The sequence below is a fragment of the Nerophis ophidion genome, linkage group LG05 (assembly GCF_033978795.1).
Source record: "Nerophis ophidion isolate RoL-2023_Sa linkage group LG05, RoL_Noph_v1.0, whole genome shotgun sequence".
Lineage (NCBI taxonomy): Eukaryota > Metazoa > Chordata > Actinopteri > Syngnathiformes > Syngnathidae > Nerophis > Nerophis ophidion.
Genome location: NC_084615.1, coordinates 78,984,740 through 79,009,408, shown reverse-complemented (window position 1 = coordinate 79,009,408; position 24,669 = coordinate 78,984,740). Strand labels below are relative to the sequence as shown.

Here is a 24,669-nt window from a genome sequence, read left to right as displayed (position 1 = left end):
GTAACAGTGTCAAAGTAGTTCCAGATTGAGATTGTCTATTTATTGCACACAATTCAAAACTGTCCATTTGCGCCATAAATAATTAAAAGCCAGCCGGTTGAAACACAAAAGCCATAAAATAACACGCTCTGCATTTTCCGTTCCCCCTGCATGTTTTCCATATTTCATCGACAATGTTCTGCTTTTACCCCATGTATTATTAATCCAGGTGACACAACAATGACTTTGCAGTAGCAAAGTCGGCTGCTGGCAGGTGCGGGTAGCAGACCGACCAAAACCTGCCGTTGTCTGGAAGTACAAGATCCAATTTTCTGGAGCTCTCCTCATCCCAAGGTCACCGTGCTTCACTTCTGAACATTCATTTTTTATTGCAGCCCCGGCAAGTGGAATAGCAGAATTTCTGAGAGCTCTTTAATGCAGTCGTGCTGCTCTGTCCTACACTAGGAGGTCAAAGAGTCCCGTTCTGTGTCATAGGCTAATTACAGTCTGCATGCTTTTTTTGTTGTTTCCTGTTCCACTTTGGTAAACGCACACTTCCAGATGGAAATTGCCATTTCCACTAAAACCACTATTGGTATTTTTAGCGATATTTGTTGTTGTAGCCCAGACCTGGGCAAATTAAGACCCAGGGCCCGTTAAGCTTTTCAAACTGGCCCGCCAGACATTCCCAAATCATTTTTTAGGGTCCTTGGCCCATGGCAAAGGACTCCTGTGGACCCTATTGAAACTGTTTTATTATTATTCCGCACCTACGCGCTGTAATTTGACCCCCTTAACATGCTTCAAAACTCACCAAATTTGACACACACGTCGGTATAGCAAACCTTCCCAACATATTAAGCAACCAATCCCCCAAAATGAAAACTGCGCTCTAGCGCCCCCTAGGAAAAAAATACAGACAAAACTGCATGTAACTTCTGTTAGGAATGTCATAGCGACATGAAACAAAAACTCCTATGTAGGTTTGACTTAGACCCAATTTTCATACACTCACTTCTTTCAGCAAAAATCTACAGGAAGTTGGCAAAAACCCCTTCAAAATAAAATGTTCGCAAAAAATTCAATTTTTGCCCCTTTGCGCTGTAATTTAACCCCTTTAAAATGCTTCAAAAGTCACCAAACTTGGCACACACATCTGGACTGGCAAAAATTGCGATCTAATGAAAAAAACAAACCCCAAAATCAAAAAAATGCGCTCTAGTGCAATTTTCTAATAAAACACAGAAAAAACTGCTCCTAGGAAGAAAACACAAACAAAATTGCTTCTAACTTCCAGTAGGAATGCCGCAAAGACATGAAAAAAAAACTTCTATGCAGGTCTCACTTAGACCTACATTTTAATAATTGACAGCCTGCAGAAAAAATCAACAGGAAGTTGGCAATTACCCCTTCAAAATAAAAGTTTTGTGAAAACCCGTCACCTTTTTTCAAACGAAAACTCCTCCGAGTGCGTTTGTCGTTTCGGCTTCAAACTCGCACAGGAGAGAGTTTGGACGCTTTTGATTAAAAGTATAGATCAGAGTTTTGATTACTGCTCCGGTTTTGATTTTATGTGCCTTCAAAGAACACCCGCGCAAATTTTCCTAAAAAATGTCATTTTTGCCTCTTTCATCTGTAATTTGACCCCCTTAAAATGCTTTTAAACTCACCAAATTTGACACACACATCAGGTCTGGCAAAAATTGCGATCTGATGAAAAAACCAAACCCCAAAACTCAAAATTGTGCTCTAGCGCCCCCTAGGAATACAACACAGACATACTGCTCCTAGGAAGAAAACACAGACAAAACTGCTTGTAACTTCCGGTAGGAATGTCAAAGAGACATGAAACAAAAACCACTATGTAGGTCTCACTTAGACCTACATTTTAATAATTAACATACTTTAGCAAAAATCAAGAGGAAGTTTGACATTTTCACTTCAATACAACAACTGCATTACTTTCACAATGCATTAGATTCTCAAAATAGTGGCTCCAAGGCGTCTTCTAACGCTTATCCGGCCGTGGGTCTCGGGGGAAGCAGCCAAAGGAGGACCCGACCAACGCTGCTTTTTTAGATCTTTAAGGTGGAAAGTGTAGCTGCCATTATGATGTGCAGTGATGTTTTCAAATGACCATAAGTCTTGAACTATATGAAGTAGGGCTAATTCGTAGGGCTAAAGTAGGGCTAATTCGTCATCATATGAGGCATACAAGAGATACTTTAAAGCAAAAATAAAAATTAATTAATTAATTAAAATAAAAATAATATGAGCAGATAGGAAATAAATGAATATAAAAAATACATAAACATATTGGGAGATCTTTTTTACACAGTACAGTCATTTTTTTCTAGAAAATAATATCAGGCCAATGGGGTGTGACATACTTGACCCAGTTTTCCCAGTATAAGGTACATTTTCCAATTTATATTTAATAAATGCCTTTTTCTGTTTTTTTTTTTTCATTTTTTTTTATTATTTATTCTTCATCATTTGAGGCAATCAAGAGATACTTCAAAGCAAAAATAAAAACAATTAATTAATTTGAAAAATAATAATAATAATATGAATAGATGGGAAATAAATAAATATAAAAAATATATAAACATATTAGAAGTGAGATCTTTTACACAGTACAATAATTTTTTCTAGAAATTGATATCAGGCCAATGGGATGTGACATACTTGACCCAGTTTTCCCAGTATAAGGTACATATTCCAATTTATAATTAAAAATGCCTTTTTCTGTTTTTCATTAGATTATTATTATTTATTCGTCATCATTTCAGGCAATCAAGAGGTACTTCAAAGCAAAAAAAATCAAATTAATTAATTAAAATAAAAATACAAATAATATGAACAAATAGTAAATACATAAATATAAAAAATATATAAACATATTGGGAGTGAGATCTTTCTAGAATTCTAGAAAATAATATCAGCCCCATGGAGTGTGACATACTTGACCCAGTTTTCCCAGTATAAGGTACATTTTCCAATTTATAATTAATAAATGCCTTTATCTGTTTTTTTTTCTTTTTTTTAATTATTTATTCGTCATCATTTGAGGCAATCAAGATATACCTCAAAGCAAAAATAAAAACAATTAATTAATTTAAAAAAATGAATACAAAATATATGAACAGATAGGAAATAAATAAATATAAAAAATACATAAACATATTGGGAGTGAGATGTATTTTACACAGTACAATAATTTTTTTCTTGAAAATAATATCAGGCCAATGGGGTGTGACATACTTGACCCAGTTTTCCCAGTATAAGGTACATTTTCCAATTTATAAGTAAAAATGCCGTTATCTATTTTTTATTAGATTATTATTATTTATTAGTCATCATTTCAGGCAATCAAGAGGTACTTCAAAGCAAAAAAAATAAAATTAATTTATTAAAATAAAATACAAATAATATGAACAAATAATAAATAAATAAATATAAAAAATATATAAACATATTGGGAGTGAGATCTTTTTTACACAGTACAATAATTTATTCTAGAAAATAATATCAGGCCAATGGGGTGTGACATACTTGACCCAGTATAAGGTACATTTTCCAATTTATAATTAATAAATGCCTTTTTCTGTTTGTTTTTTTTCATTTTTTTATTATTTATTCGTCATCATTTGAGGCAATCAAGAGATACTTCAACGCAAAAATATAAACAATTAATTAATTTAAAAAAATGAATAAAAATAATATGAACAGATAGGAAATAAATAAATATAAAAAATATATAAACATATTGGGAGTGAGATGTTTTTCTACACAGTACAATCATTTTTTTCTAGAAAATAATATCAGGCCAATGGGGTGTGACATACTTGACCCAGTTTTCCCAGTATAAGGTACATTTTCCAATTTATATTTAATAAATGCCGTTTTCCGTTTTTTTTATTTTTATTTTTTTATGTATTTGTCATCATTTAAGTCAATTAAGATATACTTCAAAGCAAAAATAAAAACAATTAATTAATTTAAAAAAATGAATAAAAATAATATGAACAGATAGGAAATAAATAAATATAAAAAATACATAAACATATTGGGAGTGAGATGTTTTTGTAACGATCTGTCACTTACTTTCTGATAGTTTTTCGTGTTTTGTACTTTGTTTCCTGTTCAGTGCTCTTATTTTGTCATACTTCCTGTTTACTCCGCTGAGCACTGTTTTTGTCACACTCGCCGTTGATTGGCAGCGGTCCTCAGCTGCGGTCAATCAACATAGGTCTATTTATGTTTCACTCGAGCACTCCTCAGTGCTCGAAGTTAAACCTATGTTGGGAACATCTCCATGCAAGACTGCTTTCTGTTTATATCTTTTACTTTGATGAAATTAAAATCATCTTACCTGCTTTCTGCTCTCCTGGATTTTTGCATACTTGAGGTCACACAACTGCAGCCATGCGACATCCCAACAGTAACTTCGAGCCAGAAAATTGTGACCTCGCGAGAATCCCTGTCGGCAATCCTCAGCCGACGTTCTGGACCGCACAATTCCTGGAGGACTTGAAGGCCAGGTTTGTGCGGTCCCAGCCTACAGACGCGGACCCTCTCCCCGCGGCAACGCCACCGGCTTCGGCTCTCCGACCGGCGCGTCCCCCGCCGCCATCTTTCCTCTCGGCTCAACGGCTGGCTACGGCTCTCCGACCAGCACGTCCGCCACTTCCTGCATGCCTCGCGGCTCCCGCGGCAACGCTACCGGCTACGGCTCTACGACCGGCGCGTCCTCCGCCGCCATCCTTCCTCTCGGCAACGCTGCCGGCTACGGCTCACCGACCGGCGCGCCCGCCTCCTCCTTCACGTCTCGCGGCTCCTGCGGCTCCGTCGCCGACTGCGGCTCTCCGACCGGCACGTCCGCCGCCGCCATCCTTCCCGTCGTCTGCTGAGCTGCTTCTCCCTGCTCCTACGCAGCTTCCAGCGGCTGCTCCCCGGCTGCTCTTTTTGCCAGCTCCCGCTCTCTTTTTTGGTTCGCCGAGAGCTCCAGTGGAGCCCACAGTGAGGTCGCTTTTGTCCTCCTGCTGGGACTCGGCACGGGACGTGTCTTCGTCCCTCCTCCTGGTCCCCTCCCGCCCGTCCCTGGTTTTCGCACCGGGGGACTCCGACGAGCAGGCACGTTTTCCCGCATGTGTGAACGGTGTCTGGCAGCCACCTAGTGGAGGGGGGCCCACTATACACTGCGGTGCAGCCAGGCACACACCGCTGTCATCCCCGCCAGCGTCTCCTTCCACGGAGACATCTACGTCCCTGGCGGGCTTTCGCCTAGCCCCAACGCCGGCTCCACGCCGAGCCCCAACGCCGGCTCCACGCCGAGCCCCAACGCCGGCTCCACGCCGAGCCCCAACGCCGGCTCCACGCCGAGCCCCAACGCCGGCTCCACGCCGAGCCCCAACGCCGGCTCCACGCCGAGCCCCAACGCCGGCTCCACGCCGAGCCCCAACGCCGCCAAGAGCAGCACCACGCCGGGCTTCGTCACCGCCGGCATCCGCTATTCCTCGGCCAGCATTTGCTGCTCCTCGCCCGGCGTCATCTGCCGCTTTCACGCCGCCGATGACATCTGCAACAATCACGCCTCCAATGACGCCTGCCGCTTTCACGCCGCCGATGACGTCTGCCGCTTTCACGCCGCCGATGACGTCTGCCGCTTTCACGCCGCCGATGACGTCTGCCGCTTTCACGCCGCCGATGACGTCTGCCGCTTTCACGCCGCCGATGACGTCTGCCGCTTTCACGCCGCCGATGACGTCTGCCGCTTTCACGCCGCCGATGACGTCTGCCGCTTCCACGCCGCCGATGACGTCTGCCGCTTCCACGCCGCCGATGACGTCTGCCGCTTCCACGCCGTTGATGACGTCTGCCGCTTCCACGCCGTTGATGACGTCTGCCGCTTCCACGCCGTTGATGACGTCTGCCGCTTCCACGCCGTTGATGACGTCTGCCGCTTCCACGCCGGCACCAACATCGGCTCCTCAGCCGCCTCCTGCAGAGGTATCTGTTTTGGCTGCAGCCCCCGCCGCTTTGTCTACTGTCTCCGGGCCTGCTTCAGCGCGCCCGCCTCCACGTCAGCCGCGGATGTGGCCGTGCCCTGGGCGTCCTCCTCGCGGGATGCACTCGTCTCTTTTTCGGCCAATGATGTGGCTGTTCCGTGGCCGCCCGCCCCGCCAGTTCCAGCGGCGCTCTACGCGCCGTCGCCACCTGACTTTCCCTCGCTGGCTGCGGGGACACGAGGTTTGGCGACCTTCCACCAAATCCTCCTTCCATCCTCCCTTACTTTGTGGACATTTTTTTCCATTTTTCTTTTCCAGGGAACATCTGGTATCTGTTCCTTGAGGGGGAGGTCCTGTAACGATCTGTCACTTACTTTCTGATAGTTTTTCGTGTTTTGTACTTTGTTTCCTGTTCAGTGCTCTTATTTTGTCATACTTCCTGTTTACTCCGCTGAGCACTGTTTTTGTCACACTCGCCGTTGATTGGCAGCGGTCCTCAGCTGCGGTCAATCAACATAGGTCTATTTATGTTTCACTCGAGCACTCCTCAGTGCTCGAAGTTAAACCTATGTTGGGAACATCTCCATGCAAGACTGCTTTCTGTTTATATCTTTTACTTTGATGAAATTAAAATCATCTTACCTGCTTTCTGCTCTCCTGGATTTTTGCATACTTGAGGTCACACAACTGCAGCCATGCGACATCCCAACAGTTTTTCTACACAGTACAATCATTTTTTTCTAGAAAATAATATCAGCCCCATGGAGTGTGACATACTTGACCCAGTTTTCCCAATATAAGGTACATTTTTCCAATTTATTATTAATAAATGCCGTTATTTGATTTTTAAAAAGTTATTATTATATATCTGTCATCTTTTGAGGCAATCAAGAGATACTTCCGAGCAGTTCGCCATCGACCAGTTCACCTTCGGATCTTGACACGGCTTTCCTCCCATGCAGTTCACACTCGGTCTCATAAAAACTCACCAAGGAGCTTTAGGTCGTCTTCCATATTTATTTTTTACAAGGCAATTGATTGAAGCCATGAAATACAATTCCGGTGTGGCCGCACCAAAAAAAGGGAAAGACACTGTCCTGGCCTTTATGCTTCTTACAAAATATGGGAGGGGATGTCATTCGTCCCATTTGACACCTGTCTCCATGGCAACGGCTCCTCTGATCTTGATGAGATTGTGGGGGAGCTGCCGCTCGTAAACAAGTCGCACCCTGCTGTCAGACGTGTGCTACGATGTGTGTGTGTGTGTGTGTGTGTGACTTTAAATCTGATGCTTTACCTTAGAATACCTCAACTTAGGAGTCTTTTGAAATAACAGCTAATTGTTACGCTTAAAGAGCGCCTAGAATCTTCATGTCTTACGTATTGTATCTTTTATATCTACTCATGCACTGCACTTTCTAAAGTAGTTGTTATTGTCACATATGCATGATTGATTGATTGAAACTTGTATTAGTAGATTGCACAGTACAGTACATATTCTGTACAATTGACCACTAAATGGTAACACCACAATAAGTTTTTCAACTTTAGGCTATTTACAATCCGGGGATATGGGATGTGAATGTAGGAGGATTAGTAAAGGGTTGAAGTAGATGGCAGTATTGTCCTGTTTAAGAGTGTCACATGCTGTTTACGGCAGACGAACTGCCTTACGGTAGAGTGGTAGACGTAAACCTGACTGCTGTTGTTGTGTGTTGTTACCGCGCTGGGAGGACGTTAACGAAACCGCCTAACCATAAACCCACATAAGAAACCAAGAACTCGCCCTCGATCGTTCTACAGTTATAACGTCATTGGGCAGATACACTCTCAGACACGTCACTCAGGTCCTTATGAAGCTGGAGGGGCCTGCCTGAATTTCGGGAGATTTTCGGGAGAAAATTGGTCCCGGGAGGTTTTCGGGAGAGGCGCTGGATTTCAGGAGTCCCCCGGAAAATCCGGGTGGGTTGGCAAGTATGCATCTGCCTCAGGGGTTATCGGCCGTGCTTGTGGGGGCGACTTGTGTCAGCGTCCTGGTGGCCATGGTCTGATGACCTCCTGGTGCAGATGGTTCCTGTGATAGTGTTTACTCACACGGCTCCTCTGTACTCAGCCATGCATTCATTTTGTTTATATACAAACCCCAAAGCCAGTGAAGTCGGCATGTTGTGTAATTGTTAAATAAAATGTTGGGGTCTCTGTTGTGGTATTTTAGGCTTCATACTGTGCCACACATTTTCCATGGGAGACGGGTCTGGACTACAGGCAGTCCAGTCTAGTACCCGCACTCTTTTACCATGAAGCTACACTGTTGTAACACACGGCTTGGCATTGTCTTACTGAAATAAGCAGGGGCGTCCATGATAACGTCGCTTTGATGGCAACATATGGGAAAGACAGTACAGCGAAGACACAACAAACTCCCTTCATTTTTGACAACCCCTGGTGATTAATCACTTGAGTCTAACTAATTTTGGACACACCCAATCTATAATGCAATATTTTTGGTGATTAATCACAAGAGTTAACTCAGTATTGACACCCAGACTAATAATGCAATTATTTTGGGTGATTAATTACATGAGTTAACTCATTTTTGACACCCCCAATAATTAATGCAATATGTTTTGGTGATTAATCACATGAGTTAACTCATTTTTCACACCCACAATAATTAATGAAATATTTGTTGGTGATTAATCACATGAGTTAACACATTTTTGACAACCCCATTAATTAATGCAATACATTTTTGTGATTAATCACATGAGTTAACACATTTTTGTCACCCCCATTAATTTATGTAATATTTTTTGGTAATTAATCACATAAGTTAACTCCTTTTTGTCATCCCCAATAATTAATGCAATATTTTTTGGTGAGTAATCACATGAGTTAACTCCTTTTTGACACCCCCGTTAATTAATGCAATATTTTTGGGTGAATATTTACATAAGTTAACTCATTTTTTGAAAACCCCTTGTGATTAATCACATGAGTTAACACATTTTTGACACCTCCAATAATTAATGCAATATTATTCGGTGATTAATCACATGAGTTAACTCCTTTTTGACACCCCCGTTAATTAATGCAATATTTTTGGGTGAATATTTACATAAGTTAACTCATTTTTTGAAAACCCCTTGTGATTAATCACATGAGTTAACACATTTTTGACACCTCCAATAATTAATGCAATATTATTCGGTGATTAATCACATGAGTTAACTAATTTGTGACACCCCCAATAATTAATGCAATATTTTTTGGTGATCAATCACATGAGATAACTATTTTTGACACCCCCAATAACTAATGCAATATTTTTGGGGTGATTAATTACATGAGTTAACTCCTTTTTGAAACCCCCAATAATTAATGCAATATTTGTTGGTGATTAATCACATGACTTAACTCCTTATTGAAACCCCCAATAATTAATACAATATGTTTTGGTGATTAATCACACGGTTTAACTAATTTTTGACACCCTCAATAACTAATGCAATATTTTTTGGTGATTAATTACAGGAGTTAACTACTTTTTGACCTTCACAATAATTAATCCAATATTATTTGGTGATTAATCACATGAGTTAAGTCCTTTTTGACAACCCCTTTAGATATGTACACATGTGTCTTAGCCTATCTACCAAACAAAATAAGATGTATAAAAATGAGAGTGGGGGGGACGTGGGAAGTAGATCTCGCCTCAGTTCATGGCGGAGACCATGAATCTTCGGGCCCAAGAAGGTCGGCGACCTCGGCTTCAAAGGTTCCCGATGATGTCACACTCGTTAAAGCACAATGGCGTGCTGATGCAATGCAGTAAATAGCACCCAGCAGTTTGCGGTCAACAAATGATGCGTGCTTATCGGATTTTTTCTCCCCCCAACAGGCTGCTACAATTTCCAGCTTGGCACCGCACACGCACACGCCGAGCGCAGCGTCGGGTTACTTGAATGTTCGTCCCCTCGTTAATTCAAACGCTTTTTCTGCAGCTCGATCCGCGTTTATTCTCCGAGAATTGCTTCGTTTCCTCGTGCTTTTTAAACTCTTCGTCTGTTCTCAGTTTGCCGCTGCGCTCCTCCACTCGGCTCCGTTCGGAGCATTCTTTCTCTTACCTTTTCCTTGCTGGGTGCCGCGGATATGTTCTTCCTCCTCCTCCTCCTCCTCCTATGACCTCCCTTTACCTCAGTGTGTGTGTGTGTGTGTGTGTGTGTGTGTGTGTGTGTGTGTGTGTGTGTCGCTCTCCGCAGCACGTCCGTCAGCCATCTCATTATGACTGACTGTTTTTACATCCCTTTGCCTCATTAGGCACCACACACAACCACTAAGGCCAGCAGGCCTTTAAAGGCCTACTGAAAGCCACTACTAGCGACCACACAGTCCGATAGTTTATATATCAATGATGAAATATTAACATTGCAACACATGACAATACGACCTTTTTAGTTTATTAAATTGCAGTTTTAAATTTCGCGCGAAGTATCCTGTTGAAAACGTCGCGGTATGATGATGCGTGCGCGTGATGTCACGGATTGTAGCGGACATTTTAATCCAGCAACCGATCCCAGCTATAAGTCTTTTGCTTTAATCACATAATTACACAGTATTCTGGACATCTGTGTTGCTGAATCTTTTTGCAATTTGTTCAATGAATAATGGAGACGTCAAAGAAGAAGGCTGTAGGTGGGAAGCGGTGTATTGCAGCAGCCTTTAGCAACACAAACACAGCCGGTGTTTCCTTGTTTACATTCCCGAAAGATGACGGTGAAGCTTTACTATGGAACAGAGCGGTCAAGCGAACATGGTTCCCTACCACATGTCAACCAGCATTTTTCTGTGAGAAAATGGTGGTAATAAATCGGCTCTTATGTAGACATGAGCGGAGAGCTTGCGTAGTTCCTCCTGCACCTGTCAAAGACGCAGCTGCGGACTCTCTTGCTTTCTCCGACCGGCCGCCCCTGAATGTGGGATGCTTCCACCGTGGAGGAGGGAAAGAAAAAAAAAATCTCTGCCCGGCCCGACCGGCTGCCTTCGCTTCGCCTCGTTGAGAAACGTGGCTTCAGAGACACAGGCGGTCACCACACCCCTCCGACTTTCACTAAAACGCTTAAACATTAGTAACACAATAGGCAGATAAGGGATTTTCCCGAATTATCACACTCAAATTGATAAGCGCAGGCCTAAATTTACCGCATGCCTTTGGTAAGCGCCGGAGTGGGAAGAGGTTTTAAATTAATTAGCGCCCCAACGGCAACTCAAGGAAATCCAGTAATTGTGTTAACTGTAAATTACAACCTCAATCACAGTTGGTCAAAAACTAATATGATTAAGTGGAACCTCCAAAGCCCTCTTTAGCGCCGCCCTAGTGGCTCACTGGAGCTTTTTCAAAGATGTGTGGAAATGGAAAAAGATGAAAAAAAAAAAAAAAAGTTTTACTACAGTTTCTGTCAGAGGACAATCAACACAAGCCTTAATTGTTATAAAACCCACTGTTTATGTTATACGTGCTTCACCGATGAGAGTATTTGGCAAGCACCGTTTTGTCCTACTCGTTTCAGTTTGTTTACACGTTCAACTTTCTCCCACGCTGCCACATAAAGACGTGTTTTATGCCGCCCCTTCTTTGTCTCATTTTGTCCACCAAATGTTTTATGCCGTGCGTGAATGCACAGCAATATTTTATATCCATCCATCCATCCATCCATTTCCTACCGCGTATTCCCTTTGGGATCGCGGGGGGCGCTGGTGCCTATCTCGGCTACAATCGGGCGGAAGGCGGAGTACACCTTGGACAAGTCGCCACCATAGTGGGTCTGACATAATAGTGAGATTCCAGTCCATAGTGGATCTAACATAATAGTGTGAGAGTCCAGTCCATAGTGGATCTAACATAATAGTGAGAGTCCAGTCCATAGTGGATCTAACATAATAGTGAGGGTCTAGTCCATAGTGGATCTAACATAATAGTGAGAGTCCAGTCCATAGTGGATCTAACATAATAGTGAGGGTCTAGTCCATAGTGGATCTAACATAACAGCGAGAGTCCAGTCCTTAGTGGATCTAGCATAATAGTGTGAGAGTCCAGTCCATAGTGGATCTAACATAATAGTGAGAGTCCAGTCCATAGTGGATCTAACATAATAGTGTGAGAGTCCAGTCCATAGTGGATCTAACATAATAGTGTGAGAGTCCAGTCCATAGTGGATCTAACATAATAGTGAGAGTCCAGTCCATAGTGGATCTAACATAATAGTGAGAGTCCAGTCCATAGTGGATCTAACAGTGTGGGAGTCCAGTCCACAGTGGATCTAACATAATAGTGAGAGTCCAGTCCATAGTGGATCTAACATAATAGTGTGAGAGTCCAGTCCATAGTGGATCTAACATAATAGTGTGAGAGTCCAGTCCATAGTGGATCTAACATAATAGTGAGGGTCTAGTCCATAGTGGATCTAACATAATAGTGAGAGTCCAGTCCATAGTGGAGCTAACATAATAGTGAGAGTCCAGTCCATAGTGGATCTAACAGTGTGGGAGTCCAGTCCACAGTGGATCTAACATAATAGTGAGAGTCCAGTCCATAGTGGATCTAACATAATAGTGTGAGAGTCCAGTCCATAGTGGATCTAACATAATAGTGTGAGAGTCCAGTCCATAGTGGATCTAACATAATAGTGAGGGTCTAGTCCATAGTGGATCTAACATAATAGTGAGAGTCCAGTCCATAGTGGAGCTAACATAATAGTGAGAGTCCAGTCCATAGTGGATCTAACAGTGTGGGAGTCCAGTCCACAGTGGATCTAACATAATAGTGAGAGTCCAGTCCATAGTGGATCTAACATAATAGTGTGAGAGTCCAGTCCATAGTGGATCTAACATAATAGTGTGAGAGTCCAGTCCATAGTGGATCTAACATAATAGTGAGGGTCTAGTCCATAGTGGATCTAACATAATAGTGAGAGTCCAGTCCATAGTGGATCTAACATAATAGTGTGAGAGTCCAGTCCATAGTGGATCTAACATAATAGTGTGAGTCCAGTCCATAGTGAAACTAACATAATAATGAGAGTCCAGTCCATAGTGGATCTAACATAATAGTGAGAGTCCAGTCCATAGTGGATCTAACATAATAGTGAGAGTCCAGTCCATAGTGAATCTAACATAATAGTGTGAGAGTCCAGTCCATAGTGGATCTAACATAATAGTGTGAGAGTCCAGTCCATAGTGGATCTAACATAATAGTGTGAGAGTCCAGTCCATAGTGGATCTAACATAATAGTGTGAGAGTGTATGTACTTAACAAAAAAAGACGTCCCCAAATGATGCACACATGAGTAGTCCACCCCAGGTCCCGACTTTGAACAGCTAGCGCTTCATCTTTTGTCACTTAATAACCTATCCACGCAGCAGAGGGGGGCAGAGCAGAAAAGAGACGGCAGAAAACAAGGTTTTATGTTCTATTTTCTTCAAAATAGTCACCCTTTGCTCCGATAACGCCTTTGCAAACTCTTGTTTTTTTCTCCATGAGCTCCAAGAACTGGTTTTCACTTCACAGGTGTGCTTGAAGCTCGTCGAGAGAATGCCAAGAGTGTGCAAAGCCGTACTCAGAGCATCATTTTGAAGAAACTACATTAAAAAACATGTTTTCAGTTATTTCACCTTTATTTTGTTAAGTCCATAACTCCACATCTCCCGTCCAAAGGCAAAACCCGGTAACTCAATTTGGGTCAAAACTGAGCTGATAATGATTTTGGAGTCACTAGGTGATATGCTTTACTCTAGTGTATGCAATATTGTAATTTGTTCCGTAAGTAAGCTGTTACGCGCATGGCAGGACCTAGCAACTACCACATAACCGCGTAGATACAACAAAAAAACCTAGTATCTCAAGGGTATCTCTAGAAGTGAGTTACTAGGTTCTGCTTTTGGACGGGAGACATGTGTTCATATATAGTTGTGATGCCTTCAGTGATAATCTACCGCAGGGGTCGGGAACCTTTTTGGTTGAGAGAGCCATGAAAGCCAAATATTTCAAAATGTATTTCCGTGAGAGCCGTATAATATTTTTTAAACACTGAATACAACTAAATGCGTGCATTTTTAAGTAAGACCTGTCATTTCTTTGTGATCATGTTCTGTTTAGTTATGTTCTGTTTTGTTTTTGACTCCATTAGTTCCTGTTTTTACGCACCCTGGTTTGTTTTTGTTTCCATGACTACCAATCAGTTCACCTGTTTTCACGACTCACACACCGGATTCACTTGAACTCATGTACCTGTTGTCAATCACCACGTCACCATTAAAGCCTGCAGTTGCCAGGCAGTCAGCCTGGCGACATCACCTTCTACTCACCCTCTATCACCTCCTACACACCTATGTCATCCATGCCGATGATCCATGCTCTTTCTCGGTCCAAGTGAAGTGAAGTGAATTATATTTATATAGCGCTTTTCTCTAATGACTCAAAGCGCTTTACATAGTGAAACCCAATATCTAAATTACATTTAAACCAGTGTGGGTGGCACTGGGAGCAGGTGGGTAAAGTGCCTTGCCCAAGGACACAACGGCAGTGACTAGAATGGCGGAAGCGGGAATCGAACCTGCAACCCTCAAGTTGCTAGCACGGCCACTCTACCAACCGAGCTATGCCGCCAAGTAAGTTTTTCATGCCATGGTTTGTAAGTTTTGTTTTATGTTCATAGTTCTCCCATTGTGCGAGTTTTAGTTTTCATAGCCAAGTTTTTAACCTCCACCGAGAGCGCCTTTTGTTTATACCCTTTGTTTTTGTAATATTTTTGAGTTAAGATTAAAGACGCCATGTCCGTTCCAATCACTTTGCACCACGGGAAAACAAACCACACCATAGTCCAGGTCTTGACAAGACCAACATTTTTAGAGTATAATAAGTCTCCTACTCTTTTTAATAACATTGTTATTTTAAATTTAACCAATAATAAATATATTACTTTTTACCCTCAATGCGACAGCTTGGACAGGTGCGGTAGAAAACGGATGGTTGGATTAAAATGCATGAGAATGTTTTATAATTTGAACGTTATTTTTAACACTGTCATTACCATCCTGATTATTGATTACTTATCGTGTTAAGCAATGTCAGCTAAGATTCATCTGAGAGCCAGATGCAGTCATCAAAAGAGCCACATCTGGCTCTAGAGCCATAGGTTCCTTACCCCTGATCTACGATGTAAATAGTCGTGAAAATAAAGAAAAGACACTGAAATTACGTAGCAGAGAAAAGCAAGTTCATCCTTGAATGAGGTCTGCATGGTCACGGTTTGGCTTCCAAGTATTTTTTGCTTTGTTTTTGTTTTTCAACCTTGCATCACACTCACCAACTAAAACGAGTCAAGGGCCGGGCTAATGGACTTGTTGTCGTAAAGCAATTAGTTTAAATGCTTTCTGATTGGATTATGCTTTCCCCCCCCCCCCCGTGTGTTCTTAGGTGAATGAAATCTACCACGACCAATCTCTGGGAGCCAAAATCAATGTGGTGCTGGTGCGGATTATCATGTTGGGCTCCGGAAAGGTAAGTTCCTGACTCTTTTTAATAAGTGCTAGATTTGATTCAAGGACATGGCTACAGTCTCTTTGTATAGCCGATTTTCTTTCTCTCTCTCGCACACACACACACACACACACACACACACACACACACACACACACACACACACACACACACACGCACACACACACACGCACGCAACGTTGTCCTGGAGCCTGTTATTCCAGTGGACTGAGCAAAAGAAGAACTAAAAGCATGCGGCATCTCAGGGGAGTGTTTTCAAGTCGCACGCCTCCACAGTTCAGCACCAAAGCACACAGAAAGTCGGGGGCTGTTACGCAATCAGCCTGCCTCCCAGTAGACTGCAGCACGGCATCATGGGAAGTCCGGGCGAAGATAAACAATCAATGATCTTCCTTTCTCATTCATAAACAGACGAGACCGGACACCCAGTCAGGTCTCGTCAACATAATGCGTATGTTCCTTATTGACTGTACTTAAATGTATAATAGACTGTATTTATATTATTCACGTGTGAATAATGCTGTATAATAGACTATTTATATTATTCCCATGTAAATAATGCTGTAAAATAGACTATTTATATTATTCACATGTAAATAGTGCTGTAAAATAGACTGTATTTATGTTATTCACATGTGAATAATGCTGAATAAAAACTGTATATATATATATATATATTATTCACAAGTGAATAATAGGGTATAATAGAATGTTTTTATATTATTCACATGTGAATAATGTTGTATAATAGACTATTTTTATTATTCACATGTAAATAATGCAGGATAATAGACTGTATTTATATTATTTGCATGTGAATAAAGCTGTATAATAAACTGTAATTATATTATTCGCACATAAGTAATGCTGTATAGTAGACTGTATTTATATTGTTCAAAAGTGAATAACGCTGTATAATAGACTGTATTTATATTATTGGGATGTGAATAATGCTGTATAATAGACTATATTCATATGATTCACATGTGAATAATGCTGTATAATAGACTGAATTTATATTATTCACATGTGAATAATGCTGTATAATAGACTGTATTTATATTATTGGGATGTGAATAATGCTGTATAATAGACTATATTCATATGATTCACATGTGAATAATGCTGTATATCCATCCATCCATCCATCATCTTCAGCTTAGCCGAGGTCGGGTCGCGGGGGCAGCAGCCTAAGCAGGGAAACCCAGACTTCCCTCTCCCCAGCCACTTCGTCTAGCTCTTCCCGGGGGATCCCGAGGCGTTCCCAGGCCAGCCGGGAGACATAGTCTTCCCAACGTGTCCTGGGTCTTCCCCGTGGCCTCCTACCGGTTGGACGTGCCCTAAACACCTCCATAGGGAGGCGTTCAGGTGGCATCCTGACCAGATGCCCGAACCACCTCATCTGGCTCCTCTCGTTGTGGAGGAGCAGCGGCTTTACTTTGAGTTCCTCCCGGATGGCAGAGCTTCTCACCCTATCTCTAAGGGAGAGACCCAAACTCATTTGGGCCGCTTGTACCCGTGATCTTATCCTTTCGGTCATGACCCAAAGCTCATGACCATAGGTGAGGATGGGAACGTAGATCGACCGGTAAATTGAGAGCTTTGCCTTCCGGCTCAGCTCCTTCTTCACCACAACGGATCGGTACAACGTCCGCATTACTGAAGACGCCGCACCGATCCGCCTGTCGATCTCACGATCCACTCTTCCCTCACTCGTGAACAAGACTCCTAGGTACTTGAACTCCTCCACTTGGGGCTGTATAATAAACTGTAATTATATTTTTCGAATGTGAATAATGCTGTTTAATAAGCTGTATTTATATTATTTACATGTGAATAATGCTGTATAATTTACTGTATTTATATTATTTGCACATGAGTAATGCTGTATAATAGACTGTATTTATATTGTTCAAAAGTGAATAACGCTGTATAATAGACTGTATTTATATTATTCACATGTGAATAACGTTTTATAATAGACCATATTTATATTATTCACATGTGAATAATGCTGTATAATAGACTATTTTTATTATTCACATGTAAATAATGCAGTATAATAGACTGTATTTACAGTATTCTCATGTAAATAATGCAGTATAATAGACTGTATTTACAGTATTCACATGTGAATAACGCTGCATAAGAGACTGCATTTATATTATTCACATGTGAATGATGCTGTATAATAGACGATATTTATATTAATGTAAAAAACACCTTATTGTTTATTGTGAGCGAACTTTGGTGCTGAATTTCCCCCACGGATCAATAAAGTACTTTCCATTTTATTCTATTCTATTCAGTCGTGGTTTTCTCTTTCCGTCGGTAACTCTATCGGCCTATAGGCAGGGCAGAGGACCAAAGTGGCGATAAGCTAAAAGAATGTGGGAGTGCAGATATTACCCCACATTGTGATACTGCTCCTGTATCCTCATCTCTTGTGCCACCACACACACACACACACACACACACACACACACACACACACACACACACACACACACACACACACACACGCGCACACACACACTTCCAGCGGTCCGCTCCCTCTTGCAAGCCGCAAGCCAAAGGCTGTCCGTCATCCCCAATTACCGTGGCAACCGAGCTGCTCCCAGACAGCCCACATAACGGTCCGTGTGACCCTGAACGCCAGACGCACCCTAACAACGCCGCTAAGAACTCACCAGCTATACACCGCAGGAGTGACAAAGTGCACATATTTACATACGACTCTGCAACTTCACACGGCAGCACAAAGAAATGCACCTTTGCTTCGTGCATGTGTGGAAATGTGGAGAAAAGGCACCAAGGCCTGCATTCTGTTCGTAGAGCATGAACCCACACCAGAGGTGGACATTTTCTGGATGATTTTTTTTAAAGGGCCTTCCTTTTTGCTTAGGCTTCATGTCTACAGCAGGGGTCCCCAACCTTTTTGAAAGCAAGAGCTACTTCTTGGCTACTGATTGATGCAAAGGGCTACCAGTTTGATACACACTTAAATAAATTGTTTTTCTGTCTGTAATTCCGTCGTACATTTTTTTTTTCATTCACGGAAGGTTTTTTGTAGAGAATAAATGATGAAGAAAACACTTAATTGAACGGTTTAAAAGAGGAGAAAACTCGGAAAAAATGAAAATTAAATTTTGAAACATAGTTTATCTTCAATTTCGACTCTTTAAAATTCAAATTTCTACCGAAAAAAAAGAAGATATACATATATGTATATATATATGTAGGTGTGGGAAAAAATCACAAGACTACTTCATCTCTACAGATCTGTTTCATGAGGGGTTCCCTCAATCATCAGGAGATTCCCTCAATCCCTCAATTGATTCCCTCAATCATCTCCTGATGATTGAGGGAACCCCTCATGAAACAGATCTGTAGAGATGAAGTAGTCTTGTGATTTTTTCCCACACCTACATATTGCGCTCTACCACGGTATCGAGCACTATTCTCTGGATAATCCAATCAAGATATATATATATATATATATATATATATATATATATATATATATATATATATATATATATATATATATATATATATATACACATATCTATTTACATTTATGTGTATATATATATTTATATACATATATAAATGTATATATATATGTATATACAGTATATATATATATATACTGTATATACATATATATACACAAATCTATTTATATTTATGTGTATATATATATATAGATATATATATATATGTATATACGTATATACAGTATATATATAAACAAAAATATATATATTTGTGTATATATATATGTATATACAGTATATATATGTATGTATATATATATATATATATATATATATATATATATATATATATATATATTTATGTGTGTATATATAAATAACAAAAATGAGTGATAGTTCTAAAAAAAAAAGTAAAACAATTACTATGACTCATTTTTAACACGTCAGACCCTTTTGTGTACCCGGGACCTTAACGGCCACCCAAAATTTGAGCGGAGCCCTAAATAATTACAGTAAATATTGTATTCGTTTTGAAAATAAAAAATATCAAAACAGTCCCAACATTCTTTTATTTTATTTTTTTCGTCTGATCCACTGATCCCTGGTCTACACCATCCTTTGTTCCATCTATCCATCCATTTTCTACCGCTTATTCCCTTTGGGGGGCGCTGGTGCCTAACTTAGCTACAATCAGGCGGAAGGGGGCGTACACCCTGGACAAGTCGCCACCTCATCGCAGTATTCCCAATCCTTTTAGTGGGATTTTATTTGTAACTTGTCTTTTGTCAAAACATAATAATGAATTAAAATCTACGTCATGAATTATTGACCTATTTCAGGCTTTAATTACTTCACATCAAATATTCCACTTACTTGACATCAACTATTTCACTTTGAAATATATCGAGGGGGAAATGTTGCATATTTTGTGTTTGCCATGTAAATCCTAAGTTATTTTTGACCGACTGATAGTTTAAAAAAAAAAAAGTAAAACAATTTGTCAGAGTTAGTTGGTGACGAACCCCAAGGTGAAGAGAAGGTGACAGGCATTTTGCAGGTAAACACGGTTTTATTCTAAACACTAAAACAAAACAAAACAAAAGGTGCGCACGAGGCAGATAACAAACTAGGCTACGAACAAACAAATCGGACGCAGGGAACAAAAAACAGTAAGCTACAAACATCTACCAAATATAGCTTGCTGCTACGCTGCAATCACACGACCAGAAGGAACGACAAGTAGAAAATGACATTGACACGACATGAGCGACAGGTAGCAACGACAATAATCCAGTGCAGAAAGGAGGACAAAGCAGGTATAAAATAGGAGCGGGCTGATTGACACCAGGTGTGGCCAGGTGCCAATCAGCCGCAGCTGAGGCGAAACAGCACCTAGGGAGAAGCACAGGAAACAGACAAAATAAGAGCACTGACAGGAAATACTACACACACAGAGGAAACAGGCAAATGCAGAGGAAAAAACTAAAACGTAACCAAACTTTCAGGGACGAACCTGACACAATTACTATGACTCATTTTTAACACTTGTCAGATCCTTTTAACGGCCACCAACATTTTGAGCGGAGCCCTAAATAATTACAATAAATATTGCATTGGTTTTTGAAAATTAAAAATATCAAAACGGCCCCAACATGCTTTTATTTTATTTTTTTTGTCTGATCCACTGATCCCAGGTCCACACCATCCTTTGTCATTAAAGTCATTAGGGATTGTGTGACAGGAACTACTAAAACATAAAACACGGCGCCACTGCCCCCTGCAGGGCTGAAATGAAAACATTTGCTCCTCTCTTTCTTTGCAGTCCACGAGTCTGATAGAGCTGGGGAACCCTTCCCAGAGTCTGGAGAACGTGTGTCGCTGGGCCTTTCTGCAGCAGAAGCAGGACACCGCGGACGCCGAGTATCACGACCACGCCATCTTCCTCACGCGACAGGAATTTGGACCCACGGGCATGCAGGGTAATAAAGGACCTGACGCCATCTAAAGGAACCTAAGATGCATCCAAACAGAGTCGCCTTTCTGCAAAAAGTCAGTGTTTAAAAACAAGAAAAAAAATACAAAAATGAGGGGTATTTTACTTGAACTAAGCGAAAATTATCTGCCAATAGAACAAGAAAATGTGGCTTGTCAAGACTTTCCAAAACAAGAAAAATTAGCTAACCTCAATGAACCCAAAATCTACCTTAAAATAAATACATTCTCACTAATAACAAGTGCACTTTTCTTGGTAGAAAAAAAGAGACCTTTTTGCTCAATATGTTAAAAAATATTCTTAAATAAAGTAAATGCTACTTCCATTATCTTGACATATTAATATGCGCTCGACGTCATGATTTTTTTTTTGTCAAGCTTGAAGTAAGAAAGTATTACTTTAAAAAAGTAGTTTTATTGTCGTAACCGGGGCTATGGTGTGGTTTGTTTTCCCGGAATGCAAAGGAAAGGTAAAAACATATTTAATCTACTACTATAAAAAAAAAGTGCAAACAAAAGGCGCACACAAGGCGGAGAACAAACTTGGTTAAGAAAACAAGAACTATCACAAAGGCAGATTGATTAGCATAGAAAGGAGAGACACTAACTGAGGCATTCAAGAACAAAAACTTACTTAGATTTCAGTTTTTGCAGTGTAGCATTTACTTCATTTAAGAATATTTTTCAACATATTGAACAAAAAGGTCTCTTTTTTTTTCTACCAAGAAAAGTGAACTTGTTATTAGTGAAAATGTACTTATTTTAAGGTATATTTTGGGTTCATTGAGGTTAGCTATTTTTTCTTGTTTTGGAAAGTCTTGACAAGACAAATTTTCTTGTTCTATTGGCAGATAATTTTGCAAAGTTCAAGTAAAATACCCCCCATATTTGTATTTTTTTTTCTTGTTTTTGAACACTGACTTTTTGCATTGTAGTGCCATTATCTTGACATTTTAATATGCGCTCGACGTCATGATTTTTTTTTTTCAAGCTTGAAGTAAGAAATGATTACTTTAAAAAAGTAGTTTTATTGTCGTAACGGGGGCTATGGTGTGGTTTGTTTTCCCGGAATGCAAAGGAAAGGTAAAGACATATTTAATCTACTACTATAAAAAAAAGTGCAAACAAAAGGCGCACACAAGGCGGAGAACAAACATGGTTAACAAAACAAGAACTAGCACAAAGGCAGATTGATTAGCATAGAAAGGAGAGACACTAACTGTGGCATTAAAGAACAAAAACTTAATTAGATTTCAGTTTTTGCAGTGTTGCATTTACTTCATTTAAGAATATTTTTCATCATATTGAACAAAAAGGTGTCTTTTTTTTCTACCAAGAAAAGTGAACTTGTTATTAGTGAAAATTTACTTATTTTAAAATACATTTTGGGTTCATTGAGGTTAGCTACTTTTTCTTGTTTTGGAAAGTCTTGACAAGCCAATTTTTCTTGTTCTATTGGCAGATAATGTTGCTTAGTTCAAGTAAAATACCACTAATTTTTGTATTTTTTTCTTGTTTTTGAACAATGACTTTTTGCATTGTAGTGCCATTATCTTGACATAATAATATGCGCTCGGCGTCATGATTTGTTTTTCAAGTTTAAAGTAAGAAATTATTACTTTAAAAAAGTAGTTTTATTGTCGTAACGGGGGCTATGGTGTGGTTTGTTTTCCCGGAATGCAAAGGAAGGTGACGGGACATGGCGTGAAGGTAAAGACATATTTAATCTACTACTATAAAAAAGTGCAAACAAAAGGCGCACACAAGGTGGAGAACAAACTTGGTTAAGAAAACAAAAACTAGCAAAAGGCGGAATGATGGGCATAGAAACGAAAGACACTAACTGTGGCATTAAAGAACAAAAACTTACTTGCGGTGACGTGAGCAGGGCAGCATGAACTATGACATGAAACAGAGTGGTCATAAACAGGGTGATGACGCCAGAACAACCAACTGAAAAACCGGGCTTAAATAATAATGACATGATTGATACAGGTGTGTGAATCCAACACGTGAGACAGGTGAAACTAATGGGTCGCCATGGTGACAAAACAATGGGGGGGGGGGAAAGCAGGAACTAATGGAGTCCTGAAGTAACAGAACATAACAAAATAAAACATGATCACAAGATGACATTCATACTTGTGCACTGCAAAAAGTCAGTGTTCATAAACAACAATAAAAAATACAAAAATGAGGGGTATTTTATTTGAACTAAGCAAAATTATCTGCCAATAGAACAAGAAAATGTGGCTTGTCAATACTTTCCAAAACAAGTAAAATTAGCTAACCCAACTGAACCCAAAATACCTTAAAATAAGTACATTCTCACTAGTAATGTCATGTCATGTTTTGTTTCGTTATGTTCTGTTGGTTTAAGACTCTTTTTTAGTTCCTGTTTACGCTCCATTGTTTTGTCACCATGACGACTGATAAGTTCACCTGCACTCATTTGGACTCACGCACCTGATTTGTTTAGGAATGACGCACCTGTGTTAATCATGTCACTATCATTTAAGCTTGTAGTTGCCAGGCAGTCGGGCTGGCGTCATTGTTGTTGCTCCATGCTCTGTTCACTCTGGTCATGTATCGCTCTGCTCATTTCTTTCCAAGTAAGTTTTGCTTAGGCTTCACGGTGGCAGAGGGGTTAGTTCGTCTGCCTCACAATACGAAGGTCCTGCAGTCCTGGGTTCAAATCCAGGCTCGGGATCTTTCTGTGTGGAGTTTGCATGTTCTCCCCGTGAATGCGTGGGTTCCCTCCGGGTACTCCGGCTTCCTCCCACCTCCAAAGACATGCACCTGGGGATAGGTTGATTGGCAACACTAAATGGTCCCTAGTGTGTGAATGTTGTCTGTCTATCTGTGTTGGCCCTGTGATAAGGTGGCGACTTGTCCAGGGTGTACCCCGCCTTCCGCCCGATTGTAGCTGAGATAGGCGCCAGCGCCCCCCGCAACCCCAAAAGGGAATAAGCGGTAGAAAATGGATGGATGGAAGTTTTGTTTATTCATTTCACGTTTAACAAGTCTTTTGTTTCATATCCATAGTTTTGCCTTTGTGGTAGTTTTTGTTTTCTAGCCAAGATTGTTCTCCGCCTTGTGCGCGCCTTTAGTTAGCACTTTTTTTTTATTTTTTATAGATAAATTAAAATATGTCTTTATCTTCACGCCATGTCCCGTCACCTTCCTTTGCATTCTGGGAAAACAAACCACACCATAGTCCACGTTTTGACAAATAACTACTACTATATGAGTACGTATTTTCTATTGTTTCATTGAAAACAAATCAGCAAAGTCCATTTGGCGGTCATCTGTTTTAATATGAGACACAATTGTGTCTAAGTCATGATTTTTTTTTCATGCTTGATATAAGAATTACTTTAAAAAAGTAGTTTTATTCTTGTGAGTGTTGATGACACAGCTTTGCAACAGTTGATATTCTAGTTTCAAGCATGTTTTACTCAATATAGGTCATCACATCTCAGCAACAAGCTGTAATATTTTACTGAGATCATTTGGGACCAAAACACTTAAAACAAGTAAAACACTCTTACATAAAATCTGCTTAGTGAGAAGAATTATCTTATCAGACAGAAAATAGGCAAATATCAGCCTTACTTGAGATATTTGA

The 24,669-nt window shown here is 40.4% G+C and overlaps 1 protein-coding gene across 2 annotated transcripts in view; it reads left to right on the top strand.

Annotated features, from left to right (window-relative positions):
• The window catches only part of LOC133553647 (A disintegrin and metalloproteinase with thrombospondin motifs 2-like), a 338,493-nt gene that overhangs the window by 256,330 nt on the left and 57,494 nt on the right, over positions 1 to 24,669 (top strand). For both annotated transcript variants that reach the window (XM_061902099.1, XM_061902098.1), the window contains exons 5-6: positions 15,466 to 15,549; positions 20,872 to 21,028. In XM_061902099.1, the coding sequence (XP_061758083.1) occupies positions 15,466 to 15,549; positions 20,872 to 21,028 (241 nt within the window). The remainder of the gene's footprint in view (positions 1 to 15,465; positions 15,550 to 20,871; positions 21,029 to 24,669) is intronic.